Source organism: Acomys russatus, chromosome X (assembly GCF_903995435.1).
Source record: "Acomys russatus chromosome X, mAcoRus1.1, whole genome shotgun sequence".
Taxonomy (NCBI): Eukaryota; Metazoa; Chordata; class Mammalia; order Rodentia; family Muridae; genus Acomys; species Acomys russatus.
The window spans coordinates 62,343,928-62,369,807 of NC_067169.1; the positions used below are offsets into that span (position 1 = coordinate 62,343,928).

General features: G+C 35.6%; 1 protein-coding gene across 1 annotated transcript in view; it reads right to left on the reverse strand.

Annotated features, from left to right (window-relative positions):
* Chm (CHM Rab escort protein) overlaps window positions 1–21,364 on the reverse strand; it is a 159,960-nt gene extending 138,596 nt beyond the window's left edge. Inside the window, exons 1-2 of the mRNA XM_051142168.1 lie at window positions 21,291–21,364; window positions 2,511–2,577 (exon numbers count right to left, since the gene is read on the reverse strand). Of these exons, the coding sequence (XP_050998125.1) occupies window positions 2,511–2,577; window positions 21,291–21,339 (116 nt within the window). The 5' untranslated portion in view covers window positions 21,340–21,364. The remainder of the gene's footprint in view (window positions 1–2,510; window positions 2,578–21,290) is intronic.
* Between the last annotated feature and the right edge of the window lie 4,516 nt (window positions 21,365–25,880).

Here is a 25,880-nt window from a genome sequence, read left to right on the forward strand (position 1 = left end):
GCAGAGACTGAGGAAATGGCAAACCAATGACAGAAACCAACCCTTGACACTATTAATGATATTCTGCTATGCTTGCAGACAGGAACCTAGTATAACTGCCTTCTGGGAAGCTTCATACAGCAGCTGATGGAAACAAATGCAAAGACCCACAGCCAAACAACAGGAACAATTAGAGAGTTTTATGGAAGACTGGGAGGAAGGACTGAGGGAGCCAGAGAGGACAAGGACACTATAAGTAGACCTACAAAGTAAACTAACCTGGGCCCATGGGGGCTCACAGAGACTGAACACAGACCAACAAGCTTGCATGGGCTGGACATAGACCCCATACACATATATAGCAGCTTGGTCATCATGTGGGCCCCCTACCAATGGGAAGATGGGCTGTCCCTGACTCTTTTATCTGCCTCTGGATCCCTTTCTCCTAGCTGGGCTGCCTTATCTGGCTTTAGTGGGAGAGGATGCACTTATTATGTCTACTGTGACTTGAGTTGACATTGTGGGTTAATACCCTTTAGGGTCCTCCCCTTCTCTAAAAAGGAAAGGGGAGACTGAGGGGAAGGAGGAGATGTGACGGCAGGACTAGGAGGGGAAGAGGGAGGGGGCTGGGATCAGGCTGTAAAGTGATTAAATAAATAAATTTTTATAAGTTGAAAAAATCTATATGTATATATAGTGTACACACACACACACACACACACACACACACACACACACATACAAACACACACACACACAATATCAACTCAGGCACAGTTGCTCACAGATGTCATCTGAGCTCAGCACTTGTCGGGTGGTGCAGCAGGGGCTGAGACTAGAAGAATTCAGGAGTTCAAAGTTAAGCTTAGACACAGTGAATTCCAATCATGACTCAACAGAAGAGTGAGAATCTATCTCAAAAATAAAAAATTCAACCAAATAATAAAACATATTTGACTTCATTCCTCTTTCAGGATATATCAATGATTAGAAAAAACATTTACTACTACATGGTTTGTGTTATTAAGCTTTATTAACAGTATAAAAATAAGATTATTAGAATAATACACTTTTTAAATATTGTATTCTTATGTATTCTCCTTGTGTACATGAGTATGTGTGAGTGTATGTGTGTGCATGCACACACCCTACTAATACAAAGAGGTAACATTACTCAACAAAGTAGAATGAAATAAAAATACAAAATAGTATCAAATTTGTTTCACAAAGATAAGAAAAAAATATATATATAGTATGTACGTGTGTGTCTCAAGTTGACAAAAACTAGCCAGCACAAAACCCTAGAATAAAGATGGCCTATGGAAAGAGAGATACAGAGAGATGTAATGTCATAAAACTAGAAATGAAACCGTAAGTGTAAAAGAAATGATCTGAAGGAAGGTATCAGAGAAGGCTTGAGTTTGAGGCCAGCCTGGTCTACACAGCGAGTACAGGACAGCCAACGTTAAACAGAGAAACCCTGTCTTGAAAAACCAAAAAAAGAAGGAGGAGGAGGAGGAGGACGGGGAAGGAGGAGGAGTAGGAGGGGTAGTAGGAGGAAGAGGAGCAGGAGAAGAAGAAGGAAAAAAAAAAGAAAAAGAAAAATAGCTGTAGATACATGCACCATGAACAGAGAATAAGGTCACTGGAGGGAAGGGGATTAGTAAGAAGAGGGTTAATGGGTGGGGAAGGAAAGAAGGAATGAGTATGGACAAGGTGCACTGACATACATACATATATGAAAATTTAAAAATAAATCATACTCCTTCATGTGATATCTTAAAAATAAATAAATTTATGAAATGTTAAATATAAGTTAATGGATGCCATGTTTTACAATATGAACAAAGGGGAAAGCACTATACTATACATTATTACAGATCTACTGCTACTTTGTTTTTTAGCACTCTGAAAAACACTGTAGGTAATATGTAAAAGACAGGCTTCTTTGTCTTCTGAGTCAATGAGCCACTGGTTCAAATGAGTAAATGCATATGTGGCACACTTAATATATGCTTTCAAGGAACATGGGTGCTGTTATGCGTCAAGCAGTTTTTCCTTTTCCATCTTATTAATGCTTTTAAGATAAATCTATTCTAGACATATTTCCTATTTAAGACATTTAAGTTCAAATTTGGACATCCATGAATTCAAATCTACTAGCTAACTGTATTAAAAAAAATCAAGCCTAAAAAACAGTACCAAATAAATGTGGTATATAGTCACAGACACACATATGTTATATAAGAAAAAGCACACATGAGATTTTTAAGCCTGTTAAAGAATTACTTATTTTAAGAATAAGCTCCTTTTTGAGGGGAAAAAATTTAAAGGTACATTTGGTTTACTCTTAAAGGACAACTATTGTTATTTCAAAGAATATAGTAAGAAACCTTGTATTTTATGTTTTATGCATTACTGGTGAAAATGAAAATAATTCCAGGGTTTCCTGTTACAAAATTTCACATAATACATTTGTAAATATATAGAGATGTATATGTGTGTTAAATGCTACCAGAGTTAAAACTTACGAATCAACATGCAGAACCCTCTGGCCACTCCTTGAACATGCAGCCGCAATGATGGATTCAGGCAAACCTACAAAAACACACACCTATATCATTTAGAATGTAGATATATATGTATTTTATAGAAAATGTTCAGTTCATACTACTGCTGCATAAAATATGTTAACCAAAAATATTTTCACTAAAGAAAACAAAAATCTTCAAAGTTACACAGTTTGTATTAAGGATAGATATTTCCTAGACACACAAAACTAATATTGAGTTGTTTTAGTCCTCATATTCTTTTCATCTATAAATTATCATAAATGGACAACTGTTTTTTAAAAATGGGCCTTTGTTACTTAGGTACCAGCTTAACACACAAGCTTATCTGATCCTCCCAAAGGCTTTGAGATAAGAATCTGCACCTGCCAGACAACAAAGAAGCTGCTGCTCAAGGATGTTAGCTTACTGCTAAGAAAAAGCTCCAGAGCTGAAATTTAAACCGTAAAGCCTCTAGGTGAGAATGGAATACATTTCTTAAGTTAAATTTCTTAAGTTATTAGTTAACTATCTTTCTTGTTGGTCAGTATAGCAGATTGGAAAGAAAATATTATTGTTTTGGAATTAAATTTGGTCATACCATAAAGCTGATTATGATAAAATGAAATATAAATTACTACTAACAATATGAATAAAAAATTTAAATTACCAAACTCAATAATGTTATAATAAAGTCCAGGTTTTCTGCTACATTAATAAAATATCTATGAGTTCAAGACTTTCCCACATGTTTTATCATCAGATCTACCATTTCAGTAGAGGCCAACAGGTCCTATATTATCAGTCATCCAGATAAAGCATATTTTGAAAGTTTAGTACAAGCCTCTAAAACCACCACAACCATGAAAAGTTCTGGTTGTTCCTCATTTTTACCTAGTAAAATAGATAAGCACCTTTCCTGGATGAACAACATTTAAAGTACTCACTAAGAATCAAGGAATTAAAAACGAGAGAGACAGAAAGGTTTACTTCCTTATGTAAAAATGTTACATGGCTCAGCGGGTAAAGGGGCCAGCTGCCAGGCCTGACAACCTGAGTGGGACCTCCAGACCCCACACTGTAGAATGAGAAAATCAATTCCACAAAGATATCTTCTGACCTCCCTCCATATACCCACCAAGTACACACACACACACACACACACACACACACACACACACACACACACAATTTTAAAAGCTTTTTAAAAGTAATACACACATAGAAGCAATTGATATAATCAGTCTTCAGCTAAAAGACATATTAAACACAAGCACCTTCATCTAGAACTATTTTTCCCATGTTGAACACATTGTGGGTATACATAATATCTGGTTCAAAAGAGTTGTGTTCAAATGTACATAATATAAGCATTAAACAATTATATGGGTCAAGCCATCATGAAGCTTTAACCTTAACTTTGGATATGACCATAAAAAGAATAAAACATTTTTTAGAATAGAGAGAAATAAGAGTTTCAAATAACTACAAATATTATATCCTTCTGTTCCTTCTGTTAAACTATTATTCTAGTGTCTCTTACGATGATCTCAACTTTTTGCTATACCAAAATAAGTTTCCTTGCTAAATAAATATAATCAATATATTTTAAAAGTTGATAAGAAAATAAATATTACAAAATGTGATTTTAAAAGTAGTTTTCTTTACAAAACAATAGTATTAAAATGGCACATATACAGAGTTTTATGCTTTGTACCATGTTTACATTTCATTTATTTATTGTTATCGTCATGGGCAATACTATCTAAGTGAGGAAACATACCAAAAACAAAGGAATTGCTTGTCTCTGATTCAAATAACAGTAGTAGTTCACTATCTCCAACTTGACAGAACTTGGAGAACAGGATTTAAGGGCAATATAGGCAATGAAATGAAGTGAGTACTGTCTTATTCATTGAATCCTGGACTTGAAACTTTGTTTCACTGGTTCATTACCTATGCAACTTTAGACAAGTCAGAATTCCTGTGCTTCCTTTTCCTTCTTATAAGCAAGACTACCTGTGCTGAGAATATTCTTTTAATTATTTTTTGAGATTATAAAATTAAAGTATTTCCCCCTTCCCTTTCCTCTCTCCAAAGCCTCCCATATACTCGTTCACTCTTTCAAATTTGTGGCCTCTTTCTTCATTAAGTAATAGTATATGCATAAATGTGTATCTCTGTGTATTCCTAAATATATAATTATAACTTGGAAGGGAACATTCTTAGCATTCTTGAAAAGAATTGTTTAGAAGTGTTAAACTTTCATTTAATACCACATCAAACATATATATAACCTCTGGATCAAATTCCAACACCAATTGCAGACAATACTATCACTCTCCTCTGTTTCACCCAAATAAGCTATTCCTTTGAGTAGGTGAGTATGTGTGTGGTAATTTCTATGCCTGAAATCAACAGTCAGAAGTCAAGACTCTGCTGACAATGCAAAGCCAAAAATGGTTTTCAATGTGGCATATGACCTAGTCCAAACTAGAGAAACCCAAAATAACTATTATTTGTGATTTTCCTTAATAGGCCCATCCAGATATCACCACAAGTTTGTGAAATCAATAGGTTGTTGTAATGTTAAATGCCAAGGGTCCATTATCTTCATGCTTAGAATTATTAAAGTAACAAACTATGAATACAGTCAGCAATGTCTTTGTGGCCATGGCTACATATTTTTGTCCTACCTAGTCAATAAATTATTTCTGAGGAAAGGGCAGAGCAAAATAAAATTAAGACGTTAGATTTTATTTTAAATATTTTTACTAAAATAAAACAATATTTTGAAAAAAAGTAGTTGGAGCCAAATTGGCAAATCTATATGCCATTCTTTGATTAATAGGGAGTTTGAAAATGATTTCAGTGAGAAAAATCAGCTCCAAGTTAGTGTTTAAAACAATACGTCAACTCAGGGCTGGAGCATGACTCAGTGGTTAAAGGTACTTATTCTTGCAGTAGACCCAGGTTCGGTTCCCAGCACCCACATGGAAGCTCACAACCACCTAGTTTCAGTTCTAAGAGATCTGATGCTCTCTTCTGACCTTCTCAGGACCAGGCACACAAGTGGCACACATACATGGATATAGGCAAAATGTTCATATGAATAAAATAAATGAATCTAAATATGAAATTAACATTTCTTTAGTCATAGCAAAGAACAAACTTTTATAAAATGGGAACTTTGCGTTTTAAAAGACATGTAAGAGAAAACAACAGATTTAAAAGTTTGTTCTCAATCACTAAATAAAATGACTGCTTGTTTTAAAATAGGGGGTAGGAGAATATAAGTGCCATGATGCATATGTGAAAGTCAGAGGACAACTTGCAGGAGTCGGCTCTCTCCTTCCAACACTGTGGGTCCTGGGAATCGAACTCAGGTTGTCCGGCTTAGCAGTTATCACCTTTACCCACCAAGGTACATTGCCAGCCATTTTGTCATTCTTATTTTGTTTAAATATATATCTACATGTTATGTGTGTGTATTTAACCTTAACACCACTTAAAAAGTTTAATTTTGTAATACAATCTCTTTTAACACTTAAAAACTGGTACTGAATCATTCATTACTCAAATTCACACATCCTTGTGAGGCTTTCTCTAGAACATACATAAGCTTTAATAAACTGTAAGGCTCTCCTACAAAGAAAAGCCACATGCATTCAAAGCAGACCCATGCTGCCAAGTAGATGATTCTCAGAAACATTATGCTAAGTGAAACAGGCCAGCCAACTGCTCAGGATCCACCTTTTGCCCTCTCCTTTACCCTTGAGAAGAGTAAATTTAGGTTCCTTATATATTCTCAAAGACCTGACTAATGTCTAATATCTAATTACACAATGCTTCACTGGAAGCTCCATGAAGTGTGTCAGCACAAATATATAAATGCAATGTTTTCATGGTTCAAACGGCCTAAGAATATATCTTACAGTGTCTAGGAAGAACAGGAACAAAATGATATGACACACCTTATATAGCTCTTCCTGCTATGTAGAAATTGTTCTATCTCTCCTTGAGTAGAGACTAGCTATCTGAGGGTTTAAAATGGCTATCACTTGTTTTCTATTGATTTATTTTCAAAGAGGTAGCAACCTAAAAGCATTTTTAAAGTTCATTTTCTAAGCAGTCAGCAGCTTGTGACTATGGTGCCAGAACACACTGCCTTTGCAGGTAAAGAGAACCTGAAATCCATGAAGAAAGGGATGGGCATTCCACCAGCATGGGAAGTATTTGGGACACTTAGGTGTGCTTCCTTTTCTTCATTAGGTTTATTCTGAGATGAAAATCTACACAGCAATTGCAGCTCTCACAAGAGGCCAGGTACTACTGTTTTTTTGCCAGAAGGAAAAAAATTATTTCACAGAGTTTTTCAAACAAGTCAATTTTACCTCTCAGTATTATTTTTTTGGCTCACTACAAAACCTTTGAAGTAAAGAACACATAACTGTGTTCTTGGAGAGGTAGTTTAACTATCTGGACAGCAGGCAATCTGGCTTAAGGTGCTGGTTGAGCTCACAGATGTGGATTTCTCAGCCTTCAAGGCCATGCTACTGCTTACAGACAGAGCCCTGTACACAAGAATGAGAAGTGAATGCTTTTACCCTGGACTGTGTGATGGAGCTTCTCTCTCTCAGATGTCAACTACCCCTGTAGCTGCTGAGTGGTGTTATGACCCAGAATGGTTTGTTTGCCCAGACAATTGAACATGTCAGGAAGATAAAGAAGTTGGTCAAAATAAACTTCTGACCAAATACTGTAGGTAAAATTAAGGAACTCAGTCCTCAGACACAAATTAAATTAACTCAAAATGCAAACTTTGTATATAATATTTAAAATTATTCAAAGATTAGGAGAATCCTTTTTTTTTTTCTTTTACTAAGCTGGATATGAATTCAGGCCCTCTTCCATGCTAGGAAAGTATTCTATCACTGGGCCATGCACTCATACTCAAAAAAAAAAAAAAAAAAAAAAAAAAAAAAATTCTATTTACGTTTAAAAACAGAAAAAAGATACTTTCAGTATTCTTCTTATGATCATTTCAAATTCACAGAAAAGTTCAAACACAAAGTACAAGGACATTCTGTTGTCCCTTCATTCTTCCAAATGTTAGCACAAGACAGGAGATTTTGGGGCGTGGGTGGGATGGTTATATGAATTTATTTTTAGTTTAAAATTTTTCACTGAATATATTTTGATGATATTTGTTCCCATCCCACACCTCATGCAAGACTTCCCCATATCCCTCCCCACCCAACTTCATGATCTTTTTCTTTCAAAAAGCAAAAAAGAAAATTAAAACTAATTAACTAAACAAATAAGATAAAAAAAATATTAAAAACAAGAAATTGGATTCTTAGTTTAGTCTATCAGATTTGGAACGTAAGAGGTTTGGATGCTAACACTTGTCGTTGACATAAGGGGACAGAAAGGAAGAGAGGAAGAAAATATGTAGAAAGTTGAATAACATGATCTATGCCATTTGTGATCATTAATATCAATTGACCACATACAGAATCAAGTAAAATTGAAGCATCAGCATCAGGTCATGCTGGTAAGGGATTTTCTTGATTGGGTCACATGTGATGGTAAGACCACGTTTTCTCTGGGCAACACCTTCCTGTGGCAGCCCACATCAAATGCCACAAAAGAGGAAGCTTTCCCTTTTTGCCTGCTTGTCCTCACTCTAACTGGCAAGCTCATCTACCCTGTTGCTGAGGCATTTTCATTCTTTCACTAGTATTAGAATCTACTTCTTCAAGATTGCAAACTGTACTGAAGATTAGCAGCTCTCTGGGACTCTTCCAGGACTCTGGCAACATATTGGAAGTACTGAGACATCCAGTCTCACAGACTGAACAACTACTCAATTCTTGGCCTTCCTGCCATCAGCTGTGAGACAGATTAATTTTAACCAACCTGTCTCATCATTTCTACTCTTTTAGAGAACAGTACCTAATAAACAGAGTGTGTGTAATTAAAAAAAATTGTTTTTGTAATCAGGCTATTCCCTAGGTCCTTAGGGAATATTGCTCCTATGTCTTACATAGCATAGTTTATTTCCACTTATACAAATCCACCTTTAATGTCTGGATTAATGGTATACTTCTAAAATTGTTTCAGATAAATATTTCTCTAAATAGTTATATATATACTCATAATTTTCTGGATCTTTGATATATTTATTAAATTAAGCTTGTTTTAATCTAAAATGGAATTTACATCATGAATCTCTTTACTTCAAAATGTAAACAACCTGATGAGTGAATAATGAAAATGTGGTACAAACACACAATGAATTCTAGTCAGATGTAAAGAAAACTAAAATCATGAAATGTGCAGGCAAGTGGATGAACTAGAAAATACTATACTGAGTGAGGTAACCCACATTCAGAAAGGCAAATGATGCCATTTCCTCTCTTAGTTGTAGTTCCTAGTTCCAACTCTTTACATGTGCGTATATAATCTGGAGTAACTGCAGAAACCAGAAAAAAATAAAAGGGGACCTGCGGCCTGGGAAAGAGAAGGAGCTCTACAGAAGGTGATAGTAGCACATGGGTACTATAAAATGAGAAATGAGGAAGTCGGGGAAATTTTAGCTGGGAGGGGAAAGGAGAGCAATGCAGAGGAAGAGGGAGAAGAGGGATGAAGGACAAACAACACTAATGTTTGAGAAGACATAGAAAAACATATTATATATTTACCTAAAATTACATACACCTAACTGTATGTGTAATATATAATTTAGATGAAGTTATGCTACTTGGGGAACAATATACTACAACTTGATGAATCTATTTAGTTTTGCTCAAATGTATACATTTTTAGGTCTCACTTCTTGGTGTTAGATAATACCACAAAGCCATAGATTAACAAAACCTCAGTACCAGGTATGATAAGCCTTTTATATTGGAGGCCAAGGGGGTCCAAAAAGACAAAGACACACACACACACACACACACACACACACACACACACACACACACACACAAATCCAATATACACAGTTGCTGTTGCCTTGAGTTGGCTCCTAGAATTTGGATGTTTAAGTTCCAACTGCTGAAGACAGCACAAACTTTGGACACAGGACTTGGAAGCTACAGTTGATTTAGAAGCCTTCTCTGTGAGGACTAGTACTGTAAAGTGCCATGCAAGCTGCCAAGGATGAAAAGCAATCAATATTCCTAGCCAGCTGTGAGCCATAACAATGACTAGCACAGCAAGTTTTGCATAAAGATACAATACTGGTACTTGTATCTTGGGGGTAAGGAAGATCTGTCTTACTGGACTTAAGTCATTCTGAACAGGAGAGACTTGAGGCCTGGTACTGTAATCCTAGCCAACTATCTATGGCTAGCGAAGGCATGAAACCTAGAAGACAACCTACTTACTGTCAATTTCCTAGCCAGTATATTTTCTAACTACACTCTAAATACTTATCTTTATACTTATAGATAAGTGTAAAGGTTATCCCTCATCAAAGAAGATTCTTTTTGCAGCAGATAGAGTCAATTACAGAAAGCAAAGAGACAACTGGCCAAAATGCAGAGAACAACTGACTGTGGGATTCCCACCTCCAACTGATACTTCTAAAATACAAACCATACAGCTAAAGCTTGGGGAACACTGAAGAGAGGCCAGGACAATTCTTTTTTTTTTCTTTTTCTTTTTATTAATTTATTCTTGTTACATCTCAATGGTTATCCCATCCCCTGTATCCTCCCATTCCTCCCCCCCCCCATTTTCCCATTATTCCCCTCCCCTATGACTGTTCCTGAGGGGGATTACCTCCCCCTGTATATGCTCATAGGGTATCAAGTCTCTTCTTGGCAACCTGCTGTCTTTCCTCTGAATTCTTATAGCCAGAGGACCAGAATAAGATGTACGCTGTGAGAAGAGTATATAGGACATGGAAGTGGCACCCTTGAAATTTCAACAATATGGCCCCTAAAGAATATTTGCACAATGGCAACACCAGATAACACCACGAACTGGATAAGGATAATCTCTCATGGCCCCACCACCTAGATAAGGGCTAGACTGCTGAGAAAGGGAAAATCAATCTTCCCAAAGGATGAGCTCCTTGACAGATTATCTAACACCAAGAGGTCAAACTTAAAATTATACATTTGAGCAACACCGAATGGATTCAGCAAGTTGTGTTTATAACATAATGGGAATGCACGCACGCACACGCACACACACACACACATGTAACAAAAATAATTAAAAGGAGACCATGAATAAGGGGCACATGGGGGAGTTGGAGGTAGAAAAAGAAGGAGATGATGTAAATATAATACATACATGAAATTTTAAAGTGTATATATAAATTTTAATGTATAAATATATAAATATTTCAATAAATAGTTATGAATATGTAAATATTTGTATATAATATTTGACACTTGTATAATATTTTTATTTATAAAAAGGAAGTAAATAATTGTATGTATTCTATAGGAGCACCTTAAACATTTGATATAATTTAAACATTGCTCATTAAATATGATTATTAATTAGTGAGGCTGTCCCAAAGAATCTGAGTGAAAAATCATTCACTTACTGTTAAAATAATCTTTGTTCCAAATCACCAATGTTGAAATTCATCCTTTACAACTATATATTTAGGTTAGTTATCAATGATACATTTTTAGAACTGTATATTTGTGAGTGATTTTTCCTAACACTGCCCTTACATAAGATAAACATAAAATAAAATATTTACACCACTCCTACTGAATCAAACAATAAATAATAGATGCCCCTGACAGGACTTTGATGACCTGGCAAAGCCTGAGTGCTTTCAGCCCAAATCATATGAAACCATAAATCACTCTTTATTTCATAGAACATTTCAAAATGGATTCCTGCTTTCTACCTTGAAAGTCATTTCATGTGTTATTTATAACTAGTGAAGACAAGAATGGGAAGAAAATTACATAGAACTGGAAAATTTACTGTGACTGCTTTTATGAAGAATAATTTTTTTCTTTTTTCTTTTTTTTCTTTCAGGGAAAGAAACAGAATGACTGGCAAGAAGAATCTTGTGATTACAACAAGCTTTTAGAGTGCCACAGCTTTTATTTTACTACTTGAACACCCCTATATAGAGACCTGCACCATTAGAAACAAAACAAAAGCAACATTAGATACAGAAATAACTAGCGAGCAATGTAAGGGTAAGACTACATACTTGAAAGGTTATAGCCACTCAAAAGAAGATGTCCTAAAATTAAGCAAAACTCAATTTCAACCAAGGCTCAAGTCATTTTGTTTATTCACAATTTAAGATTCACATTCATATTACTTTTAGTGAATACTTAAAGTGAACAGAGAATACTACCAGGGAAACAGCCTAGGGAATCACAAAAACCAATATTTTTCATAAATTCAAAATTAATTCACATTAATTCCTCATAAAATCAAAAGTACTTTTATTAATAAATTATATTTATAATCTAACAGATGCTTTCATTGTAGAAATAACTGTATTTATATTATAATTTTTCTATTAATTTAAAAAATATGACATCTATTAAAATGTTAATACAAGTTCCATGTAATGTTAGGCTTTAGGAATGGCTAATAATGAGAACACTCTTCCAGGACACAGGACATCAGGAGAACTGGCTTGTTCTTTTCAGCTCTATATTAAACAGCTCTGACAGTGCAAAAGCTCTTGTCATTCACTCTCTGGAATTACTTCAGCTTTCTTAAACCTATCTTTATTAGATAAAATGAAGGGCTCAGAACAAATGATGCAAATGTTTATTTCAGAGTCACCCCTCAAACTTTGTTCTCCCCCAGATCCACCTCCTCCCCACCATCCCTCAGAAAAAAGCAGACCTTCCAGGAATGTCAACCAAAGGACATGTTCTTAATTGCAGTACTGTTTACAACAACCAAGAGAATGAAACTAAAATGCCTGTCATATGATGGATGAATAAAGGGAATCCAGGACATAGACACAATGGAACAGTAATATGCCATAAAATAAATGAGTGAAAAAAGGAGCTGCAGAAATGGCTCAGTGGTTAGAAACACTTGCTATTCCAGAGGACCCATGTTCAATTCCCAAAACCCACATGGTGATTCACAGCCATCTATGAGTCCAGCTCTAGAGGAGCCAATGCCCTCTCTGATCTCCTTGAGCATGCACATGATACATACACATATGTGCACATACATATGTACAAAATACTCACACAAAAATAGCCTTAAAAAAAAAATGAAATCTTGCCATCTGGAACAACATAGTACGTGAAGTGAAATAAGTCAAGGCAGAAACACAAATACCAAATACCAAAGGACACATGAAATACAAATTCAAACAAGAAGTAATACAGGACCTCACGGAAGTTAAGAGAACAGTAATGTAACAGAAACAGGGGAAAGCAGATAAAAGAAAAATAGAGGTTGGTCACTAAGAAGAGTAAGTTCTGATGACCAGTGATATACCATAATAAATATAAACACTGAACATTTAGTAATAATTAGAAGTGATTTTAAATATATGAATAATAAAGAAATAATAAAAGTTTAAAGTGATGGGCAACCTAACAAAACTGAATATGTGTAAATCAAAATAACAATGCTAATTTAAATACATATGACAAAAATTGAAAGTTAATTAATTCCTACATATTTATAGTAAGATAAGCAATGACCTAATAAAGAGGTTAAGGATATTCACAAAGGAAATGTAGGTGGCTAAATCACATAAATATTCAGCCTTATTTACTATAAAATACAAATTCTATCAAGTTTGTTGCTATACAGATGTCCTGTAAGGCTTTCATCAAGGACAAACCTAAATTCATGGGTAGGGTGCTCACATGCCTCTGCAGAAAACTGCAGGGCAATCTAATAACCAAAAGGAAAAACGCTTTAGGTGAGCCTTTTTGGAGAAGTATCTCTACTAACTCTGACCCCTTATTACCTCTAAAGCTCTAGTTAAGGTCTGACTAACTACCAGTAGCCCTGTGCTGCCCTTTAATTATGCCAAACTCTAAAATAAAGTTTTCTTTCTACCAGCCAGCCATGGTTTTGAATGCCTATAATCCCAAGCCTCAGGGAGGCAGAGGTAGGTGGTTGGCTGTGAGTTCAAGGCCAGGCAGGTCTACAAAATGAGTTCAGGACAGCCAAGGCTACACAGAAAAACCCTCTCTCAAAAAAACTAAAGTAAATAAATATACAAACAAATTAATGAAATAGAGTAAGAAACCCAAAGAGTCTGTGTGTCTCTCTACATGCAGCATTACTCTTCTCTTCCAAGAATACCAAGTTTTAACTTTTGCTGCAATATTTGCAAAATAAGTAGAAAGTAATGAAAACTATGGAAAGATGATGAATATTGAATCATTCTCACAATCATATCATTATTATGTTACAAATCGTGGAGTGAATGAAATTCAGCTAATACGAGTTGTAACTTAAAACAGACTTGAAACCTCTGATCCCACTGCTTTAGTGACTGTATTATTTGGGATTTTGTTTTGTTTTGTTTTGTTTTTGGGGGGAGCGGGTAAACCTAACTAGTTTATCCTATTTGCCTGCATGGAAAGGTTTGCAAGCTGACCCCAATGTCATAGTGTTGTCAATAATTAAAGGCAAGACATGAAGCTATTGTTGGCATCACTAAAAAACTGCCAACCACAAACCTAAACCAAGCTAATCTAATGTTGTTGGAAAAATTCAACAAGCTCAATTCAGTATCTCAACTTTAGTTGACAAAGACTTGTCTAACCTATCCAACCTAGATCAAAGCTGGCTAACTCTAAGGTATTACACTTACATGAGATGGGAGAACATTCACTCCAAACAGGGTAATAGTAAGAAATCAAATATTATACCAAATTGATGTGGACAAGCATAGAATTAGAAAACAATAGTGAGAGAGGAAATAGATGCAAAAAAACCAAACCAGCCTAATCACTTGGTAAAATCTAGTATGAGATGAAATAAATTAAGCTGCCTATGTCCACAAGATTATTTGCAATCTGCTTGGGCTTTAGGGTTTTTTTTTTTTTTTAATTTGTTTTGTTTTGTTTTAGAGATTTTTGTTTTGTTTTGTTTGCTTGTTTTTCCTATCTGATTCAAAATGAAAACATGCCAACTCTTATAATTGTTGTCCAATAAATCGCTATCCACAGCAAAAATTTCTCTTTGCATATTGTCCTTTATAGTGTTAGAAAAACAAAAAGTGAATCTTTAGAAAAATATTCCTATTTTACTACCAACAACTAAATGTCTCCCAAACCCCAAATCTTTCTATACTATAGATTATACACTGGGCATAGACATCAACTTTTAGGTTTTACACACAAACAAGCACAACCTAACTTTTCAGTTCACACTGAAGCTGAATGGCAGATGATTTAGCATGAGTAACAGGTCAATTATATGGAATTATAATTGTTTCTGTGCATTGGGATTTTATATTAAACATGAGAATGTGAGGTTGAGCAATCACATTTGACTTTAATTGCTGTAGCCTGAGTTATCCAAAACATCATGAGAACACTGGAGAAAATGAGAAAATGACAAGCGGCATGGGAGATGAAAATGATGCTACCCAGGGAACTCTGGTAACAGATGCGGCTCTCTCTGAGGGATTGGCTCAAATTTATGATTTACAGAGAAGTGTAGCAGCTCAGAGAATCTTCGAAATTAAATAACTCCTCCTTACTTTGTTAGGTACTGAACGAAGAAAAAACATAATTTTCTTTTAAAAAAAAAAAGCAAACAAAAGAAGTCCAAAGAAATACATACTTGTTAAAACAGCAAGATCTCTAAGTTTTCTTTACCTCCTACAGAATTTCTAAGCAATAAAAAAAGCAGCTCACTATGCTCTCAATTAAAATGATGAATCTATTCAAACCATGATAAATAATTCAAACTGGTGAATCAAACTCAAAAATCAAATATTTGTAAACTACAAAATAAGAAATGTTTTTTAAGTGATAATAAGCAAAGGTCTTTCCATGCAAGCAACCAATGGCAAGAGGAAGATAATGAACCTTACACTAGCATCGTTGCAGGGCACTCTATGAAAATCATGAGCTCTTCATTGAAGCCATTCGGACAATAGTAATGATAATAAAAGCACCTCAATATGGCTTTTCAGACCATAAAAAAACTCAAATGCATTTTATAGGAATTTTTTCTTTAATATTTAACAGAACTTGGTGACACTTACCCCATTTAGAAATAAGGTAAAACTTTAGAACAGTTAAGGAATGTGCCAAAAGAGGCACAAGAAGCATGCTTGGGATTCAAGCTCAATTTGGCTGATTGCACACCCAAACCACCAATCACCTCATTATCCTTCTCAAATGAGAGGGACACATGCACATAAAAATGTGCAAAATATGTGGAAGTTCTAACATTTCTGAATCTAAAGGACTTTTGAAATACTACTTTCAATTTTATTTACTACTAAATTGCTTACTATATCCTAGATAGAATTTTGTATGTATAAATAGAATACATTCATCTTTTATTATATGTAGTATGATATACTCTACTCATTTAAGTGCTAGCATCCATTTCATGAGCTACAAAGTGGCAACTTGCAATTAAAAAAAGGAAGCCGTTCTCAACAATAGGTATAAGAATGTTTGGAGATACAGGGAAGAAATATGTGCACATTGTCATAACAGAAGTATACAGAGACAGTCTAAGACGAGTATTAAATGGTATGCAAATATGGGAAGGCACTTGTGTTGAGCTTAGCGTAAGTGCTATTTGGCAAAATATCAGTTTTTAGGCCACTTCCTGCAGCATTATTATCCCCCAAGGTTTAGAAATGGTACCCTACTGCTATCAGAAGCATTAAAATCCTTGAATAAGCTGCTAGTCAAAGGTAACTACCTCAGTGTTGCAATTTGAAACATCAAAAATCAGACTGTGCAATCAACATGAACATGCCCGCAGAAAGCAGCTTACCACTTAAATAAATGTTTTAACCAGAACAATATATATAACAAGAACTCAGCTTCTTTAAAATGCTACAGAGACACAGGGTCATTTTACATACACACAATGGTAAATCCTCACCTTTAAATCCTCAGCTTTAAGCTACACAGCTTTAAAAAAAAAAAATTATGTAGCAAATCACCCCAAAATACTCTAACAATGTTTTCATCTATGTTCATCTAAACCTCTGTGATCTTTGTCCCGAGTTTCAAAACACACACACACACACACACACACACACACACACACGCACGCACGCACACACGCACGCACGCACACACGCGCGCGTGCGTTCACACACTCACACACACACACTATGCATATGCTATGAGGTTATTTTTCTGGTACTTGAGTCTTTGAAATGTATACTTTCTTTGTTTTATGATGTGTTGCTCAAAATTAAACTCAGGGTATCGTGCAGGCTATGGGGAGCCAAGACCTTAGCTGGCAGCTATCTCGGACCTTGGCATAATACATCGAGTGGACCTGGGGCAGGCTACCTTGCGACCTCTTTCCCTCCTTGCCTCAGGGTACATTCCAGAAGGCTGCCTTGTGACCTCTTCCCCTCCCTCAAGGTACTCTCCAGCTGTTCTCCTTATTCCCGGAATTACAGAGGCCTTCAGAGGATGAGGGAAACAAAGTCTATAGATAACATCTTGTGGTTTCAGATGCCTAACAATTCCACCCAGCCCCAGAACCACAGGGGCTCTCGCCCTGCCAAACTTCCTGACTTCCTGATATCTTGTGAAAACCGCCTACGGGGATGACCCCACTCAGCCTCCTGCTTCAATGGTATATAATTGTCTGTGAGAAAATAAAATTTGGTCAGCTTGATCAGACTCCTTGACTTGCTGTCCCCCACTCTCTCCCTAGGGGTCCGAGGGTCCCAGTTGATTGTCCGGCGGTTCTGGACAGCAAGCTAGGCAAGCTACTTCTCCAACTTGTAGATTCCAACACTATACATTACTTTAAAGGCTCTAAGCTCATTTCGTTTTTAATCTGAGTTTTCCCCAAAACTCCTCTGAGTTGGAATATTACTCAGAAGCACTGAAAATGCCAGCATGGAGGTGACTCTGGGTTCAGAGTTATCATTTCAGTAGAGATCTAGTAATGTATGGACCTCGGTACCTGTGCATGACATATGCAGATGAAGACAGAACACCATGAGAACATGAAAAGAAAACAAACGATTACTGTGGATGTTAAAGAAAAAAAGAACACATTTGTTTCAGACTATAAAAGAAATCACTGACGTACATATTGGTTGTAATGGTTTCAAAGAAGAGAAGCCAAATTATCGGTCTAGATTACTTTGATTTCAGATGCTTTAACATATAAAATATATGTCATCCTCAGCTTGTCCTCTTCACGTTTACAATAAATAATGCCCAAAAGAAAAAAAAATCTGGGTAGGGCTGGGGATGTTAGCTCAGTACAGGACTTCCATAGCATATGCAAAGGCCCAAGCTCAAAAACCAGCACAAGACTAGAAGGAAGGAGTGGGAAAGGAAAAAAAAAATCTATCTTTTTCAAGGAAATAACTAAGAAATTTAATAAGCTAGCTTACTACATTATAGTCTTTTAGGGGAAGACTTTTACCCAAAGATTAAGCAGTGTTGTTAAGAAGGAATAGCATGAAGACTAATTCCTAAATGGTGTTCTAAAAGCATAAATAACAAATGACATTAAATTTTTACATGGTTTAAAATTGTAGCTTTTTAACTGAGGAAGTGCAAAAAGTTCCTAAGACAATACAATAACTATTACAAGCACAATGTGAGTAAGTACTTGATAGTTGAGTGTCAAGAAAATTGGTTGTCTGTGTGTTTACACTAAACAATGCCATGCTGTTATGCCATTTCATATATATTCCCTTTCTTATTCAAACAGGAGCTGATAGTCAGTTGTCCATCTAATAACACCCCCAAACATATTCTTTATGGTTGATAATAGTTTATGCCACCAAATGAGGTGGTTACAGTCTATTCTAAGCATGCTGGAATTCTTTCTAAAATAAGAATATATTCCAGGTGAAGAGGTAAAGAACACCTCCATGTATGATATACGTCAACATTATCATATAGCCCTTCTAACTTAGATTTCTTCGGCATTTGTAACTTCCTGATGTTGCAGTTATTTTACCAGTATGGCCTAACATGTTTATTATTAGGCCTATAATTATTATTATGGCGGTATTTTCTAACCTGCTAGCAATCGATCAAGACACAGACACCTGTTCTACTTTAAAATAGCCTTAGTTAACCTGGGGCAGGGCAGATATTTATCCCCTAAACTACTTATGTCATCTGCTTCTAAAAATTTCTATCAAGCAACCTCCTGTCCATAATCTCAAATACTTGCTTATTATCATCATTTGGGCCAAGTCACCATCCACACCGGCCATATGCTTCTCCTCCACCTAACCCATGGTGCAGCCTTCTTCCTCTTCTCCTCCAATATTTTCTCCAGTTTATTCTCCTCCCAAAATTCTCTCTGTCTCCCCAAGCCCTAGAATCTTGGCCACATCCATTCCATTTGCCATGCCCACATATAATGGCCTTTTATTGTTCAAACAGGTTAGGCTCTTAGGCAAGGTACAGGTGGGGCACAGAGACAGCAAGCAGTAATTAGCATCAAAATACCAACTTCCAACAATTCCCCTTTTCTATCTAAACAAAAATGCCATTTTTATATACAGTAAGAACAATTATGAAAAATTGTAAAACCAATAGGTAATACTTACATACATAATGTCTAATAAAAAGTTATTTGGTAACCTTGAAGAAATATTATCTATTCTATCTTGGTGAGTCAAAAGTTTTGAACATAAGTATCTATCAAAGCTCATTTCTATCAACCTAAAAATATCTATCTAGACCTAAAAGTATCTTCTTAACTCCTAAACAACTAAGCTTAATTTTGAAACTAACTATCTGGCCTTCAACCCCATCAGAGACTTGAAAAAGAATAAATTTAATTACCGGAGTAAACAGGAAGTGCAGGTTAGCAGCTTCCAAAATGAAAAAAAATAAAATAAAATAAAATAAATAACAGAGACAGTTTACTGCCTGAATAGTCACCCAAAACTCTCTATAATATTGCAGCATCATTTTCAGCCTCCTGGCCTAATATATCTGACAGACTTTTTGTGAGGCAGGAACTATTGAGTACTTCCCTACCCTGTCTTGCCAGAGTTTAGCTGTCAACTCTGCATGGATCCAAGCTTGCCCATTTTAGGCAGAATTCTGTCTGTGGAAGAAACGAAGACATTTTGCCCAGTGGCTTGTTTGCCACATTTGAAGCCATCTCCATAAAAGGTTCTTTGATGCTCATCATCCTCTTTGAGGTAGGCTGGGTGTTGCCAGGCATTAACCTGTCTCATTGTCAATGAATCTTTAAAGTAATAAACACATTTAAAGGCCATATTCTGTATGTCTCTGAGGTTTTTGAAGACCTTATCTAACTATTTTACCTTATCTTTTTTTCTGATAGCATAGTACAATTTTCAGAGTCAAAAGCAGAAATAGAAAGAAAGAAAACTAATTCCATTACTTGAATGGTATTGACCTTTGGACATTAACTAGCTGTGTGATTTTTGACAAGGTACACTTTCAGGCCACTTCTCTTCTGCATACTGAAAAGAATACACATCTAGAAAAGTTGTTGGGATTATATGAAGTGCTTAGTCTATTGATTAGGGAATGATAGGCAAATTGAAAATGGGTGGCTATTATTTTTACTCTAAATCTGAAAATATGGCTGTTCTGTTTGGTAAGAAAGTAAACTGAATTCATTAACACAATGGACAGGCTCCATTCACCAAAGCTTCTGTGGCCTACCTCATTATAAGACAATTGAACTCCCTCCCCCATAACCTCTCTCTTTTGTCCTATGCAAAGCACATTCCTTACAGTTAAGAAAAGAATTGCTAATTGTTGCCAAGTGTTATAGGATTAGCTAGTCAACTAGAAGCTGAAGAGGATTTCTGGCTCCACCCAAAATATGGAGAACTAATGATGAAAAAGCAAGGAGAGGCTAAGGTCAGACGCTGGCTATGGAAAACGGGAGCTTACTCTCAGCGCATCTAGTTGTGGTGTATGGATGGGTGACAGAAAACAAGATGTTTCCTTTATGCATCTTAAACTGGGGAGCTTTAAATACCGTAATGAAGGGATAATGGCTATCGCAAGAAAAGAATTCCTTAAGCTACTCGACACAACAGAAAAAGAGTACGTTTCCTTCCCATTAGTAAAAATACACACGGGTAATAACAACTGAGCATCATTCCTATAAAACTGCAGATTAAGCTGCATCTGAACTGCAATGTACCTTAGAATCATGTAAATACATGGAGAGAAAGTCCTTGAAATGGCGACCCTAAACGATGGGGAATATAACCTTGAAATCAACAAGGAGGAAAGGAGGCAGTTATTTGTGCCAATGGCGTCTCCATTGATCAAATCCCGACCCTCCATTCTCATGACACTGCAAACCCACCCTCCTCTAAGGAAATTAACAGGAATCACCGCAGCAACCAACCTCAGCAATCAGCATCGACCAGATCGACCCCTACTCAAAAGGCGCAAAACACCGCGGTTCCAAGCCCCTCCCTGGAGCTGCCAAGTCCCGCTCCGACTCCAGACTACCTCACTTCCTTTTCGTCCTCCCTCCCAGGCTCGACCCCCACAGTTTCTAACCAACCCTCGCCAGTGACAGAGAAAGTAAAAAGCGAGAATGATTTCCTATAATTTGTCCAGGAAAAACCAAGGCCACACATACCAGTCCCTATTACGATCACATCAAAGTCCGAAGGGAGATTATCCGCCATCTTGACAGGATATGTGTCATGTGACTGTAGCTCGGCCTGTGACTTCATAAGGCATTCTCTAGGTGGAAGGCGTAAGGGAAAGCAGTGCATTCTGGGTATTGTAGTTCTAGGGTGGTGGGTTCAGGTAGGCCACAAGGACAAGTATTTGAAATGTTAATGCTAATGGTAAAAGCTCAATTAGTTTTACAGGCTTTAGTGAAATAGCTCAGTTATCCTGGAGGTTTGCTATGGAAAAGAAATGTAAGTATTTGACTCCTCAACCGAGGATGAATGAGGAAAATCTTGTATACCCTTTTGACAATCACCAAGCTCAGGGAGAAGTGAAAAATCAAAGAGGGTCACTTTGAACAAACGAGATTTTCATTCAAGCCAGGAAAACTGTTTCCCCTAGCATGTCTATATTTGTATCTTTTGGAACTTGAGGTATCTATTTTCACTTTGTACCCAAACTATCCAACTATATTCTGTGTCTTTTTCATCTCTGTGTTTTCCCAGAGAAAATAGAACCAAATAAAAATCCCTTTACCTAGTTTGCGCAGAATGGAATTCCTCCTGATCATTCCCAACATCCACCTAGCAATGTAAGCTTCAAAATTAACCTTGCTTTAGGGAGTGTGGTAGGGGGCTTATGAAAAAGTAGTAAAGAATAGTAAATAGTTAATAAATCTTTTGAGTCATAATCTGATTTTCTGCCAAAATTAGGACAGTCCATGCAACTTTCTCCTACAAAGCTGCTGGAGAAATAACTAAAGTAACATAGACTTAATATAGAAGTGATTGTATTTAATAAGGGAACTTAAGGTTGTCTGTGCCAAGCAGTTGACATAGCTCTCGTGAGTATTTTGAAGGTCTGTTACCTCACACCCCTACCTTTTTTAAAATGCTTGCTTGTCTGAAAATACTAAAGCAAAAAGAGGGAGGAAGAATGCATTGGAGTAAGGAAAGTACTTTTTTAACCCAAGGAATTATTCCTACAGTTAATTTCCAAGAGTTTCAAAATAATTGAAATGAAACATGAAGTAGTATGATAATCCTTTATACCATCTACTATCTAATCTGCATATTGTCTTCCATTAATTCTTTTTTTTTTTTTTTTTTTCATTCTTTATGACCTGCTCAGAGTAGCTTTTCCCTCGGCAATGAATCATCTTCTTACTCTGGGTAACACTTATGCCTAATATCAAGGAAAGGATATACTTGACCTTATTAAAACATTAACCAATATATACATGTTTCAAAAACACGTGACTCTACATAAATATAAACAACTTAATGTATCAGTATAAAATAATAAAATAAAAGGGAGGCTAGAAATATACTGCAATGGTTAAGAGCACTGATTGCTATACTAAGGGACAAAGTTCTATTTCTGTACCCACATGGCAATTTACAACTGCCTGTTAACTCCAGTTCTTCTTCTGGCCTCCTGAGGCAGTGCATACACAGGATGCACAGACACATCCACAGACATACACATTAAATAAACAAACTTTAAAAAATAATTATTATAATAAAAGAAATTTTAAAAAACTTTGGAGGCAAAGCAATCAAAACTTTAAGTGGTCCATTTTTTGAGACAAATTCTTATTAAAGTATGTTAGGCCAGCCTAGAATGCACAGTCTTCCAAGTACTGATATTGCAGGGGACACAGACAGTAAACTGAGTTTAAAATACTTTTTAAGAACAATTTATTTCAGCTTCTATTTTATTTTACTTTAACTCCTTACCTATATTGTGTACCACATTCTGTATAAAGTATTACAGCTTTATCATATCCTGCTTCATTGCACTAAAACTTCATGTATGTTGACTTCTATAAAATAAAATGCACACATACAATACTATAAAGTGTAAACCCTTGCATAACAAAGAACAAGTCATGTTCCCCTTTGACCTAGACTTGTTTTCACAGTAGGAATTCAACGTATATTTCCTGAACTGAAATTAATCCTGACTTCTTAAAAAGATACTGAGATAAAGACAGAGAGTATGTAATTTCACCTTTATATCAACCTTCCAAAATGAACTGCTTGAATTTTTAAGACATTTGATACATTTCTTGGTTTTAAAAGTTCCACATCAACTGTTTTAAACTAGATTTTTTGCTAGATATATTTTCTGCAATTCTAGTACATTTTGGTACAATAATTATCATTATTGTAATTTCCTTAAGCTTATTTATAGATTATCTTGTTATAGCACACATTCTTTTGTGGTTTGATTCACTGAGGAGTATGTGTAGTTTACAAAATGGATTTCTTGATAAGTAGAATGTATTATTCAATGAGCCATTACATTATTTGCCTTGCTATGACAAAGTTTTGATTATTCTCAGAAGTAAAATAGATTGTATCTGTGAGTTGGCTGATATGCCAACAGAAATGGAAATTAAAACACCCAGAGGAAATAAAGGAAACTTTCCAAAGTCTCCTCTTGCAGTGAGAAACTACAGAAAGGTAGAATATAAACAAGCACCATTGCATTTCGCTTGGGAGATACATGTGTATACATTCATGCATGCACATAGTATAAGTACATTATATTGTTTTAAATGTGTAACTTTCTATGATTTCAGAAATTTTTCTAGCAATCACATTGTGAAAATGTATTCCTTAAAAGTTAATTAATCTTCTAGTAAGTGAAAGAGTTATAGTCTAAAATGCTGAAATAAGAACAAATACTAACTAGGCAAAAGCTCCTGACTTAAGAAAGTTTACAAGTAATTCTGCTGAACTCTGTCTTGCTTCATATTTGAAGTTGTTTTTCCTCATGAAGTTACAAACCTTGCTCTTCATGAAGATAATAGTATCAACACATTTAATTGTAATTTTTCTGAGTTTATTCTATTTTCATAAATATGTCATATGCAAAAAATAATCTTAATAAAGAAATGTTTCAAATGTATTTTTAATAAATATGGTTCATATTTTATACAAAGAAATTAATACAGGATTTAACAATGTCAAGAAATGGTACAAAACAAAGCAACTAAATTGCTGGGTATTATTCCAAGGACATCTATTTTTGAGAGCTAAAATATTTTGATAAGTCACAGTACAATGAATTATATCTAAGAAATGAGTGCCTATTAAATCATCATGACACTAATTTTGTTCATAAACGTTTTCTGAGTTGAAAACAACAATTTCTTGTGTTTAAAAGTGTATTCCACTATGAAAAGATTGCCTTTTTACAAATCATTAATTTAATGAGCTTTTCCCCTAGGATCTTCCTTCTCAGATCTAGAACTATATTTAACTCTTTGTTTAGTATCTCTTCTCAATATGTCCAATACTAAGCTCCAAAATATTCTAACAATATTTTCAAACCAAGGCTCTTTGTCTAATAATCTCTCTCTTAGATATAGTTCTACCTTCTACTCAAGCCAAAAAATAAGAATCATTCTGAACAAATCATTTTCTTCTACTCTTAAGCCATATCAACAACTCATATAAGATTTATATTTAAAGTGTACTACAAAGGTTTAAGACACAGTTTACTATACCAGGTATGAGTTCTATCTTGTGGATAAGCACCTAAATTCAATCAGAAAGTGGTTGTTTACACCCATAAAATTTATGTCACTATTGCACCAGCAGCCATATCTTGACAGGACACCCATTTTTATAGTTCAAATGGTGCACAGCAGGGTGTTTTGGTTTTTTTTTTAATAGATACTTCTCCTCTGATAACAAAGTATAACCCCTGGGCTCTGTGAAACCTACACAGGAGAGATCAATATGCAGAAAACAGTCTGTGGAGTGATTAGCTTTAATTTGAAGTCTATATAACGTTCCCTGCCTGCAAGGCTCTATCATTGTAGAAAAAAGGGGCAGAAATATTGTAATGCCTGAAGTAGTAGACATCAACAGTCAAACATCATTTGATTAATATGACAGGCCACTGCATTCATGAACTCATTCATAGTGGCTATGACTACATGCACAAGATCAAGCCAGCCAAAATTTTTACATGGACAAAGAAGTACTTATGAAGTATCACTCTTTGCTGAGATTCTATTGAGAGCTGAAGGCTACTGAGGACAGTGGAGTCAGTTCCTTTAGATATGCAGCTACTAAGAGTTTTCCTATGCTTCAGTAGATGGTCCTACATCCATGCCCAGTAAATAGTCAATAAGTTTGAGAGAGAGGAGAGGAAAGGAGGGAGGGAGGGAGGGAAGGAGGGGGGAGGGAGGGAAGAAGGGGGGGAGGTAGAGAGAGAACGTGTGGGGTTGGAAATAAAAAATGATAGGAGATGGGGAGGAAATGGAAGTGAAAGACTGGATTTGATTGAAACATTGTATGTGTGAATGAAATTCTCAATTTAAAAAGAAATGGAAGTCAAATACATATACATATATCCTGCAAATATATTCATTTCTCTCAATCTGGCCTTCCACTATAAATTATGCCCAGACAACTACAATAAACACTGTTTTGAAACATTATCCATTCTTTCTTCTCTCCAGCGCACTGTTCACAATATAAACTAAGTAAACATCTTTAGCTTAAATATTATTATGACTTTCCCTACCTACGCC